General features: G+C 35.3%; 1 protein-coding gene across 1 annotated transcript in view; it reads left to right on the top strand.

Moving 5' to 3' along the window:
• The window catches only part of LOC131936273 (phospholipase D1), an 87305-nt gene extending 75501 nt beyond the window's left edge, over nucleotides 1-11804 (top strand). Inside the window, exons 14-23 of the mRNA XM_059293185.1 lie at nucleotides 630-2054; nucleotides 3557-3791; nucleotides 4269-4387; nucleotides 4944-5054; nucleotides 5877-5987; nucleotides 6261-6352; nucleotides 7484-7715; nucleotides 8216-8433; nucleotides 9696-9816; nucleotides 10296-11804. Coding sequence (XP_059149168.1) covers nucleotides 630-2054; nucleotides 3557-3791; nucleotides 4269-4387; nucleotides 4944-5054; nucleotides 5877-5987; nucleotides 6261-6352; nucleotides 7484-7715; nucleotides 8216-8433; nucleotides 9696-9816; nucleotides 10296-10520 — 2889 coding nt within the window. The 3' untranslated portion in view covers nucleotides 10521-11804. The remainder of the gene's footprint in view (nucleotides 1-629; nucleotides 2055-3556; nucleotides 3792-4268; nucleotides 4388-4943; nucleotides 5055-5876; nucleotides 5988-6260; nucleotides 6353-7483; nucleotides 7716-8215; nucleotides 8434-9695; nucleotides 9817-10295) is intronic.
• Nucleotides 11805-13493: the final 1689 nt, after the last annotated feature.

Genomic DNA, 13493 nt, shown 5'->3' with positions numbered 1-13493 from the left:
TCCTAGTAGACATTAAGTTAATATTTAATTTGACATTTTCCTGGCATACTGAAAGTTAACATTTGACATTTTCTAAACACACTTCAAGTTAATATTCAACTTGACAATTTTTATTTTCTTAGCACACTTCAAGTAAATTAAAATTGACATTGTCTTATTGCACTGTGAGTTAATATACAAGTTGATATATTCTTGACACCCTGAGTTTAAAAAAATACTCAAATTGACATTTTTATTTTCTTAGAAACTGAAAGTTAATTTTTAACTTAGTTAAGATGCTTTTGATTGATAAATATTTATATTGATCAATTGCTGTGTAACTTGGTTATCTCATTTGATACAATTATTGGATAATTGACATTTTTTTAGCGCACTGTAAGTTAATATTCAACCTGATATATTCTTGACATGCTTGAAGTTAATACTTAACTTGACATCTTTGATTTCTTAGAACACTGAAATTAAAATATATTTTTATTAAGACACTCATGAATGATAAAAATTTACATTGATTCAATGCTTTTTACATGATTGATAAATATTTACATTGATTCAATGCTTTTTAACATGCTTATCTCTTCTGACACCATGTTTGGGTAATCCACTGCACTGTATCTTTCATTGTGCAGCTGACAGATGACAGTGAGGACAATACATCAGAAGCAAGCCCTGCTAAACTTCCTGACTCTCCTGCTTTTAGAGGCAGCAAACAACACAGACACAACCTGGGTGTCCGGTACCAGGTCCACCAACCAGCAGTCCAATCGCCTGCAGGGGGCTCAAAGTCACCCGTGGAATCAGGTAAACTTAGCCCCAAACCTGATAAACGCCACGAGCCGATTGATGCCAATGTCGTTGTCATGGTAACCGATGCCAGTGATGAAGAAAACAATGATAGTGATGGGGACCTAGCGTCTAGGTACAGCAACAGTTCTGCGAACACGTCCAACAGCTCCTGCATGGAGGCGTGTCAGTCCAGTATTAACTTCAAGTATGTGAACACTGGGGAGGATGGCGACGCCCCCGGGGCAGCAGGCAGCCGCCCCCTCCTGCGGCAGCAGTCCTCGGTGGTTGACGTGGAGGGTCTCAACGCCACCACACTGGAGGAAATCAACCAGTCTATGCAACCTTTCAAAGACATTTACAATGACAGCTACTTTGAGCATTCCCGGCCAAGCAGCGAGCTAAGTTTAAAAGTACCCAACGACCCCGGGGCCTTGACCTATCACACTTTGGTCGACAAGGAAATCATATGCTGCGCCGAGGCTGACGACATTCCAAAAAATCTCATGAAAAATAAACATTCGTCCAGATCGCCAACAGCTGGGAGGAAGGGCAAGAACAGGCCACACTCTTTGTCCCCAAACAGGAATGGGACGAAAAGTCCAAAGCAATCCCCATCTTCAAAAAGGAGAGAAAAAAGTGAGGAAAGAAAACAGTCAACAGCCAGTTCAGGGGTCAAGGCTTCACATTTGTGGAAGAGACGCTCTAAGAATAAGAGCTTAGAACTGGTCATCCCAAACAGGAAAGAAACATTCCAAAAAACTTCTGTAGGAGAAATTTCTGAAAATGGTGCCTCCGAAAGTAGCGCCGGCAATAAACTAAAAAACGGGAAATCGCCAGGTTTAAAAAAAGATAAAAGTAAATTAACCGCAGAGGAGGAGCCGAAAGTCCGTGCCAACAGTGACTCCTCAGGTACGGCTGATCTCATAGTTCCTGACAAACCAGGACAGCAGGCAGGAGAAACTACTGCTAAAGACGCGCCTGGAACTTCAGGAATCTCCAACAGTGCCTTCAGCTTCTCCAACACAGTGAGCGCCGTCAACGCCCTGAGGAAGATGATGCAGCGCAAGGAGCAGAACAACAATGAAGAGGACAACGTCTCAGTCAGGTCCAACGAGGACAAAGCCAGCGCCGCCCGGCGGAGGTGGAGGATGATCTTCAACGTGACCAAGTTTGAAACAATTGTACGCACGCCGCAGGTCCCAGAGAGGATTGATGAGAGTCTGTTCTACAACCAGAATATCAAACATCCTACTACAAGGAAAAGATTAGTAAGTTTGTTTGGTGTAGCTTAGGTTACGTTTTAATACATGTTTAGTTTATATTGGTTTTCCTTTTGTTCACATTTCCTGGCTTTTAAGTACATTTATAAAAGTAACACTGTAATTAACTTATACAATTACCCGTGCATTACCCCATACATTACTAATACTCTTTCCCATGCACTAAAGATCTAATATACGTGTCTGATATAAATACTTGTACATTACCCAATACACTACCCTATTTGAGGGTCAGGGTGGTTGGACCGAGAAAACTCTTTAGATCAAACCCCTGGGCAAATGAGACTTGTTAGATGGAGACAGCAATCCATCTAGGATAGAAAACTCCACAATGTAACTGGAGTGGTGACAGGATTACCAACTCATGTTTCCTTTTGGTAGCTCCTGCCACACAGCTAATGCCAATTTGTATGGGTAAAGTTAAAGCCTCTCCCTGGGGTACATCAGATGTGGAGAGAGAGGGGGCCTGATACATGAGCGACATCAGTCCAATCCTCTATCAGACTAGGGAGCCATTAATTTATTTAACTAATACGCTAACCCTATAGTTAACTGATTCAGTTATTAGACCACATCACTGCTGTTAAATTTATATTATTATAGCCTTTAATTTAACACTAACTCTTTAGTTTACTGATTCAATTATTATACATCACTGCTGTTAAGCATAGCCGTTAAACACAAGCCCTATAGTTTACTGATTCAATTATTAGACCTCGGGCAGATGAGGCTTGTTAGCTGGAGACAGGAAAGGCCGAAGAAAAGCAGGCTGAAATCTTAGTCATTGGCCTCAATGGCACATAACCAGTTGACATGTATACTTAATTGTGCTGAAGGTGATCCCTTCTAACACTAAAATTAAGAAGAAGAAGCAGTTATTAGACCACATCACTACTGTTAAGTGTAGCTTTTAAGCACTGACCCTATAGTTAACTGATTCAACTATAAGACCATATCACTACTGTCAATGGCCTCAATGGCACATAACCAGTTGACATGTATACTTAATTGTGCTGAAGGTGATCCCTTCTAACACTAAAATTAAGAAGAAGAAGCAGTTATTAGACCACATCACTACTGTTAAGTGTAGCTTTTAAGCACTGACCCTATAGTTAACTGATTCAACTATAAGACCATATCACTACTGTCAATGGCCTCAATGGCACATAACCAGTTGACACGTATACTTAATTGTGTTGGAGAGGATCCCTTCTAACACTAAAATTAAGAACGAAGAAGCAGTTATTAGACCACATCACTGCTGTTAAGTGTAGCTTTTAAGCACTGACCCTATAGTTAACTGATTCAACTATAAGACCATATCACTACTGTCAATGGCCTCAATGGCACATAACCAGTTGACATGTATACTTAATTGTGTTGGAGAGGATCCCTTCCAACACTAAAATTAAGAACGAAGAAGAAGTTATTAGACCACATCACTGCTAAGTAAACCCCTTTGTTCTAACAATTTGTTTGCCCCCCATTAGGTCAGAACTTTCAAAGAAGGTGTGGACAAGTTAAAAAGGCAGGGCAGGAGAGACAGCATAGAGGAGATGAAACAGGAGGGCAGCAATTTGAACGTCCCGCGGGGCATGTACCACACGGAGAGCGAGGAGGACATTTTGGAGAGGGGGCTGCTCGGCTCTGCTAGGTTGTGGATTGGCAAGGATTATGTCAACTTTATCTACAGGGATTTTCAAAACTTGCACCAGCCTTTTGAAGGTTAAATCTCTCTTATTCAATGCATAACGTTATTAAAAAGTTGAATACAAACGTAATTAGACAATGTTAGCATTAGAATTAAGAAACAAAAGATATTACACATTGTAACACTAAGCATATGGCACTTGCATAATTTGCTTGACATCATTACAATTTTCAATCAGTTTATACTCTTGTATTAAAATATATTTGAAGTATCAGACAAATTGTTTAAAAATCATACAATATCTTCAAAAATTTTCCCTAGATTTTTTTACCCGCTTTGTTATCTTTCCCTAGATTTTACTGACCTACTATTTTATCTTTCCCTAGATTTTACTGATCTACTATTTTATCTTTCCCTAGATTTTACTGACCTACTATTTTATCTTTCCCTAGATTTTACTGACCTACTATTTTATCTTTCCCTAGATTTTACTGACCTACTATTTTATCTTTCCCTAGATTTTACTGACCTACTATTTTATCTTTCCCTAGATTTTATTGACCGCACCCAGTATCCCAGGATGCCTTGGCATGACATTGGTTGTGTTGTCTATGGGAAATCAGCGCGTGATCTGGCCAGGCATTTTATCGGCAGGTGGAATTTCACCAAGGTAATTAATAGGGTTTTGTTGAACGTGTCATGCCACTTTAATTAAAAATTATTATGGAATATTAAATATGTCTGATGAACAGAAATATTTTACAAACTAAAGTAAAGTAAAGTTTCCCTTTCAAACCTGACGGTCTATGGGGCAAGTGAAGTAGAGTCCACTTGTTTCTGTGACCTCGGCATATGAAGAGATAGTGTGGTCAGCACTATGCCCAGCCGCCTTTACTTTCCCTAACGTAAGTTAGGTACCCATCAGAGTTGGGTGGACTCAGGGACGGTCTACTGGCTTGAACCCAGATTCGAACTCGAGACTTACGGGTTAGCAGTCCAGCTCTCTACCGCTAGACCACTCCGTCCCACACAACTACTGCTGCAATGTAATCACATCCAAAATCCAAGGCATTTCTAGGTTGTAATAATGTTTTGTTAAACAAATTCTATGTTGGTCTCATCATTTATTATAAATAATTACATACTGTAGACTGCATTTAAAAAAAAAAACATCATGCATGTGTAACATTTTAAAGATTGACTGTGTTTGTCTTTCTTGTAAACAGCTGGAGAAGTTCAAAAGAAATATAAACTTTCCACTACTGATACCAAAAACAGCATCCAAAGATTACATTCCTTCCTCAATCAAAGATATAACATTTGAAGTAAAAGCTCAAGTAAGTTTTTTATTGATATTTTGTGTTGCCTTGATCTTCAAACTTGTAACTGTAGCTTGTTTGAAAGCTTACATAAAACCTTGTGTTTGTATGACCTGGATGAGAGTTAGAGATTATAAAATGTTTAAAACAGGCTGGTTTAAAATCAGCCTTCTATTACTGATAGCATGGGACAGTGTGGCCTAGCGGTAGAGACAGCTAATTTTGAGAGTCCAAGTTTGAATCCTGATTCAAATCTAACTCACATTAGAGAAACAAAGACGGCTTGGCATAGTGCTGACCACGCTATCCAGAGGTCTCTGAAGCAGATGAACTCTACTTCATCTGCCCTGTGTGTCTTGAGCACTAATGGGACATGATGATTGCTAGCAGGTCCCATAGATATCATTCCAGGAAATCCTTAAACTAATCATCAATAGCTGTAAAATAAAACATTCGTACTGTATTGCTCTTCTGTCAATCAAAGAAGTACAGTTTTGTAATTAAGTAGCAGATGAGATGTGTAAAAATGGACGGGTTAATGAAGTGTGCATGGTATGGTTGATTAAGCTCTTGGTTGCTAACCCAAAATGTCCTGAGTTCAAACTGCTTGGTAGATGAGGCTTGATAGCTGGGGGCAGCAACCCCTCTAGGAGAAAATACTCCAAAATCAAACTAGTTTGTGCTTGGTTGAACAAAGGCTATGAAACTAAATCCAAAAACAAAAGCAGGCTGCAATCGGAGTCAACGGGCTATTTGGCGCATAACATGTTGACACAATACTTAATTGTGTTGGAGGAAATCCTGTCCAACATAACAATTTGTTCGACCCTCACATTCCAGGTATTAAGAAGCAGCTGTGGCTGGTCAGCTGGTATAGGTCAACCAGAGGACTCCATCCAGGCAGCATATGAACACTGTATAGAAAATTCCAAGGATTATATATACATAGAAGTAGGTTTGCATATAGCCTTAAGTTCATTATATAAGTTATAAGATGATTTTTACCAAGGGTTGAAAATATATAAGATATATTAAAATAGAAGTAAGCAAGTTTTTTGTGAAAAATTATTTATAAAGTATTTTAAAATTTCATTTTTAATATGAAGATACTATATAATATTGTATTACTTAAAACTTTCTTTAATTAATATTAAGAAGCATTGTCGTTTTAATGATTCATTTAATCCTTAAGTTAAAACTAATATGATCCAACTTTGTCAACAGAATCAGTTTTTTATCACACTGGTGGGACAGAACAATCATGTCAATAACTGTATAGGCAATGCTCTGTACAAGCGCATTCTTCGGGCTCATAGGTTGGTACTTTTGTTATGATTGGTCTGGGTATAAGATATGACGGATACGGATATTCAACCTTATGATACTAAGTATTGAGGGGACAACATGGTCTAGTGGTAGACCGCTTGCTTGTTAACCTGAAAGTCATGAGTTCTAAACCCAGGCTTGAGAACATAGGTTGGTACTTTTGTCACAATTGGTCTGGGTATACAACATGATGGATACTGCTATTCCACTCTAACCTTATGATACTAAGTATTGAGGGGATGGTGTGGTCTAGCGGTAGACCGCACGCTTGCTAACCTGAAAGTCATGAGTTTGAAACCCAGGCTCGAGAACATAGGTTTTCTCCTGACTGAACTGCCCCTAATGGCCAAACCATGTGGTGCAAGACACAGGGGCAGGAAGTCAAGGCCTGTAAACTTTTCATAAGAAACAATACATTATCTTATTGTTATAGTTGAGGTCAGTTTGAGGATAGATCTTCCCATATTAGTATGGAGAATTTTATATTGATTAAACAATGATCAACTTTATAGATAACAGTTGATATTGATCTCAGGTTTGGGTGTTAAAATTGTGTTGCTACAGAGCAGGTAAATCATTTTCTGTTTCTTTAAAAAATGTTATTTCTGAGTTACACTTTTGACATATTTTATCTGTTTTCAAATTGTTTTCAAATTTTGACTTTTGTTTTTGTCAAAATATTAACTTTTACAAAAGTTTTCAAACGTATTGTTTATTTTAAATGCTCACCAATAAAAATTGCTAAGATCTTTATTTTTAAATAAGTGTGACATTATTTTTGTACTTAAAAAGTAATAATAGAAACTGAATTTTTGCAGTTATTTCACGTTGTAAATTTTATTAACAATTGATCAATTCACTCAACGGAGACCATAACTTTATTCTTTGAATTTGATAAAAATGCTCAGTAAATATTTTAGAAAGTGCTTTTAAAGAAAACGGAAACTTCTATTTTGAGGGGGTAGACTAAGGTGTTATGTTAATTTAGAATTGGAAGGGGGGGGGGGGAGAGAGAAGGGGTCTGGCTTTTTGTGTGGGTGAGGTAAAAATGTGATGCAGGTAAAAACTTCATTCATGGATCACTTCTTATAATGGGACTTTACTCTCCACATCTTTCTCAGAAGTGGCAGCAACTTCCGAGTCTATGTGGTGATGCCACTGTTACCTGCCTTTGAAGGTGAGTTTGGGACCAGCACAGGTGTGGCCCTGCAGGCAGTGACCCACTGGAACTACTCCTCCATCTGCAGGGGCGGCAACTCTCTGATGCAGCGGCTGGCCAAGGATATCCCTGACCCCAACAAGTACATTGTCTTTTGTGGTCTCAGGACGTGGGACACTTTGAACAATAAGCTGGTGAGTTGCTTCCCTTTGTTTAAAGGTAAATAATCAATAAAATGTTTCACAGCTCATTGTCAGTCAGGAGTTCTTTCCCCTGAAATTAAACTTTATTTTCTTGCTCTTAGAAGGCTTTCTAGTAGAGACATTAGAGAGACACAAAACTATTGTTGCTTTATTGAATGTAGGCTACTTAAGTTCTTTGATCAACTCTAATTAATTTTTAGCAAATGCAATATTATAGCTCAAATGTAAAATATATGATAAATGTTTGTAATCTTTTTGTATATAGTATAAAAAGTAGTTACTTTTTTTAATATATTGGTGGCAGATGAATAACGTCCCCGAGCCCACCCAGCTCTGATGGGTACTTAACTCACATTAGGGAAACAAAAGCAGCTGAGCTAGTGCTGACCACATTTTCCGAGGTCATTGAAACAGATGTGCTCTACTTCATCTGCCTGGGCACAAATGTGAAAATATGATGATGAATTAACCAGGTTGTTTTAATTTCCCAGATGACGGAGCTGATTTATGTGCACAGTAAGCTGATGATTGTTGACGACAACACTGTGATCATTGGGTCAGCTAACATCAATGACCGCAGCCTGCTGGGCACGCGAGACAGTGAGATAGCCGTCATGTTTGAGGACGTCCAAAAGGTGGACGTCACGGTCAATGGGAAAAAATATCAAGCTGGGAAGTTTGCGTCTTCACTGAGGTGGACAATATTTAGGTGGGATTTTTTTTGTCATAATTTGTAGTTAGACGATATTTAGGTGGGATTTTTTGTCATAGTTTGTAGTTATACTATATTTAGGTGGGTTTTTTTTTGTTATAATTTGTAGTTAGACTATATTTAGGTGGGATTTTTTGTCATAATTTGTAGTTAGACTATATTTAGGTGGGTTTTTTTTGTCATAATTTGTAGTTAGACGATATTTAGGTGGGATTTTTTGTCATAATTTGTAGTTAGACTATATTTAGGTGGGTTTTTTTTGTCATAATTTGTAGTTAGACGATATTTAGGTGGGATTTTTTGTCATAATTTGTAGTTAGTCTATATTTAGGTGGGTTTTTTTGTCATAATTTGTAGTTAGAGTATATTTAGGTGGGATTTTTTGTCATAATTTAGACTGTATTTACGCAGTTAGACTATATTTAGGTGGGGATTTTTTGTCATAATTTGGACTGTATTTATGTAGTTAGACTATATTTAAGTGGGATTTTTGTGCCAGTAGTTGACTATTATTGGGTGATTTTTTTTTTGTATGTGTAAATAAGGTGGACTATATTTGGATATAGGTTTAGTTAGTAAGTTGAACTATATTTTAGTGGGGTTTTTTGTCAAAAAGTTTAGATATATTTAGGTGAGGCTTTTGTAAGTGACAAAGACTATATTTAAAGTAGAATTAGTTTTTTGTTATTGATGTTCACTATATTACTTTGGGTCTTTTATGTCACATAAATATGATAAGCAAAAGGTATTTTGGTTAAAATAAGTTTACCTGATATATTTGGATGTAATTGTCCTATCAAATTTTAAGCTGTCATAGTTTGGATGTTGAAATGTGTAGACCTTATTTCCTGATGTGTGTTGAGTACCTGTACAACTGACATATGTATGCGTGTTGAATACGTGTATAACCCTTTAAACCAACACGAAGTCTGTGTATAATTTACTTCTTTATTACTTGAAAGTACATATGAGACCTAGGCTGCCTATTAGAGAATGGACCCCCAAACTTTCCTAACCCCACCTTTTATACCCTACCTAACCTCTAAGTTTCATGTGCTATATGTCACTTCCCACCCAATCGTTCCTATGCTACAAAATTGCATTCATATGTTTCAAAATCTTGTGTACTATTTATTTACATTTTTAATCTCAATATAACTATAGTTTGAAGGGTAATGAAAACATGTAAACAAAAGGGACTCTAAATCTATGTAAATACTGATATGTAACAATCCTAACACCTATCATCTCCGTTTCAGAGAACATCTGGGTATCCACAAGGACCCAGACTTTGTAGATCTGACGGACATCACGAGTGACAGTTTCTATAAAGATGTCTGGGTCAAGCGTGCAGCAGTCAACACAACTTGCTTTGACAAGGTCAGGTTCTGCTAGCATCTCTGTACAGTATAGACACATGGTTTCTAGTGGGTCAGACATTGTTACATATTGGATTGTATTTCTGTAGGATTTGATCCTATCAAACCTATTTCTATCGTTATTAGTATGGCATCAGCCCATAATCCCACATACCAAAGTTATGTGATATCAGTCAAGGGAAGTAAAGAGATAGTGGGTGTTAGCTAGCCACATATTCTTAATAAAGTCTGGCCACTACACAAATAGTGTATTGGGGAATTAAATTTTCTAATTTTAAAAACAAGACCATTACCAGCATCCTCTCTAGTTACTTCCCCTTCATTATTCTATTTAACCATGTAATTTATTAATACTAATAAAAATTAAAATGAGCTTTTTGCATACTCTCAGGAGTCATATACAACTAAAACTTATGAGAGGAATTTTAAGTTATATAATTTAAACTAAAACACATTTTTACATATTTTTCTTTTATCCAGGTCTTTCACTGCCTGCCCACTGACAGCGTGAAAAACTTTGTGGAGTTAAGAAATTATCAGAGTTCTCCCCCCTTAGCACAGACTGATGAAGCAGAGGCCAGGAAGTTGTTGCAGAAGGTCAAAGGTTACCTGGTGCTGATACCCCTGAGGTTTTTACATGAGGAGAACCTGGCTCCTAAAGTGGGACAGAAAGAGGCTTTACTTCCCACGTACCTCTGGACGTGATTGGTTGTTTTTTTTTTCTTGTAACGATCACTCAAATTATTTTTGTGATCTTGACTTTTGTAAACAATCTTTGGCTCAGTTTTTCTTTCAACTTGATGAAAAGATTAAAGTGATTTTGTGATTCAAGTCCAAAATTTATTTTCAACAAAAGTGACGTTGAGATATTTAAGACAATAATAAATCGACAAAAAAAAAAAAGAAATTCAATCGACCTTCAAGACCTGAAGTCCACAGTGATAAAAAGTAAATGTTTCTTACAACCAAGATGTTGGAGTACCAATGTGACAGTATCAGAAACTGGAGAAAGCATCTTTCATTTAATTTAAAATGTTCTATCAACCACCAGGTACTGTTTAATTTATTTAGAAGTGACTTTAAAATATTTTCTTAAACTAACCTGTTTATTTTACAAACAATAACCAATTTAATATTAAAAGCTGGGCTTTTAATAACCACTGTACCTTTGTTGAATGCCGTCTAAGCAGTTTTAAGCTTAACGCGGACCTTTGTTGTTTTCCATCTGGTTTACCGAAACTAAAATGTGTTATCTTAGGCTTCCCTTGGTTTGTTGACTACATACTCCATATCATTCCTTGTAATAATAAAAAAAATATTTAATTTATATTATATCACAATCTTCAGGAAGGTAGCTGATGATTATTTCTTTGAAGTAATATTTATGAGGATAGTTTTGTGTTGACTGATTTCATTGCTGTGCTGTATGTGAGTTTACTGCTGTGTGGTGTATATTTTTATGGATGTTAATATCTGCAATAAATGTATCACACTAGGTGATAAATTACATTGTTATTTTTCAAATAAGTTTACCACTTTCACTTTGTGAATAGTAATCATAATAAGGGGTTCTATAATATTAGCATAATTTTTTTTTTAATTTATGAATTTCCTTACGCCTCTTTAAAATAACTACAATTTTAACAAATTCGTAACCCCAGAATTGAGTTATGCTTAGGATAAAAGTGTTTTAATTTATGACCCATTTTCTATACTTACTACCACTTACATATGCATTTGTTACCAGATTTTTTAAAAGCTGATTTAGATATATCTATACACAAGTCACAAGGTACACTTTTTATAAGGTCTTAATTTTCTTTGCTTTCTAATTAATTTTTGCCCAGATTCATACTTGTTGACCAGATTAGCTTTATATTAGCTTTATTATTAGTTTTAGAGGACATATTCTAAGTATACCTGCATAATTCCTATATAACCCAGACATTCATAATAACCGATACAAAGTATTTCAAGTACATTTTCACTTTTATTCTTATATTATTTTTAAGCATAGAAAAAAAATTTTGAGGTAAAAAGCTGGTATATTTTTAGCTTAATTATACGAAAGATTTAAATATGCTAGTACATATTTAAACTTGTGTGACTAGGAAAATTGCTCAATGGCTACTACCAGCATGAATTCATGTATCATTCATGTTTATTGTTTGTTGAAAATGACTTAAAAATATTAATTGTGAACATTTTAATGTATTAAATATAATCACATTTATTTTATTTTTTTGGAAAAAATTCATTTGATAAACAGCTTTCATTTTAACTTTTATAAAGTTCATGGTCCTGTGTGCATAAAATATTGTACTCTCACAGACCTGATTTCCAACAAAGCAGATGAAGTAGAGTTGATCTGTTTTATGTTTGGTGCTTGTATGAAGAAAAAAAACAATACCCATATCCCAGTGATGGTGATAATTTTAATAATGTTGAATTTACATAATTTTTTTTTCAAAGTTGAATGACCCATCTTAAAAACATGTGATATGCTAGTACTTGCTGATATTTAAAATTCACACACATATCCTGGTTAAATAATTGCTTTACCTTAAGCATTCTTAATTTTTTGTTTTAGAAATACACTTTAAAAGATGTACACCCTTTTAATTGTAATGTCTTCATTCAACTAATTAACCATGTGTATTTTTTTAAATTAATGTAACAACTCCTCAAAGCAATGTATATTTCCATTTTTTTTAAATGAGTAAAACAAGAAATGAGGTTGATCTCACTTCATTTTCAATCTTGAGTTATTGACAAGTTAAAAGTATGAGTGTGAATCTAATCTTGAAAACTAATGAAAACTGTTGCAATCTTGAGTTATTGACAAGTTAAAAGTATGAGTGTGAATCTAATCTTGAAAACTAATGAAAACTGTTGCAGTGTCACAAGACTTTTTGCTGCCTCTTGTTTGTCACCAAGCTTGTTCAAACTATTTAACAGTGGCCTTGTACTATGTGCTTTGCATTAAACTCAAATGCTTTAACTTTAACAACTGTAACTATTTTTGTATAAATAAAATGATTCATTCATGTGCTTTTCTTAATTTGAATGTTTCAAAATTTTAAGCACTCTAAAAAAATTGGGTTTTTATTGTGACAAAAGCATTTCATTAATGATCTTAAGTTCCCAGTGAATTTCTAATTGAATTCCTGATAGATGGAACATATTTTAACTTTTTTTTTCAAGTAAACTAAATTAGTTTGAATAGCAAATCCTAATTAAGATTATCTGTTGTGAAAACATTTGTATTACTTGCTGGTTAAAGTTTTTTTTAATTTTACTTCTTCAGAAAATTGTATTACAAATCATACATTCCAGCTAATTTCTGTATAATTGTTAATTTATGTGCTGCTGTTTCTCTGTTGACATTCAAGTATTTAAAACAATTTCCATGTACCAACTAAAAGCTTAGGCCATAACTTACTTTATTTATCTGGCAACTACTTATAGCTTACAAAAAATCTATTAGCTTCATGGTGTACTATATTCAAGAGTTTTTGTTATACTTCTCTAACCCTAAAGTATAAATAACATATGAATGCAAGTTATTTATACAAATTTATTAACACAAGCCCCTAAAGTTTTAACTTTTTACTTATTAATAAAATAGGAGCAAAGAACCTATTGTTATAATGGATTGAAAAGATTATTTTAGGAAAC

Source organism: Physella acuta, unplaced genomic scaffold (assembly GCF_028476545.2).
Source record: "Physella acuta isolate Inbredline_101_S28 unplaced genomic scaffold, ASM2847654v3 ptg000174l, whole genome shotgun sequence".
Taxonomy (NCBI): domain Eukaryota; kingdom Metazoa; phylum Mollusca; class Gastropoda; family Physidae; genus Physella; species Physella acuta.
Note: the sequence above shows the minus strand (reverse complement) of the source record. Positions and strands in the feature narration are given on the sequence as shown.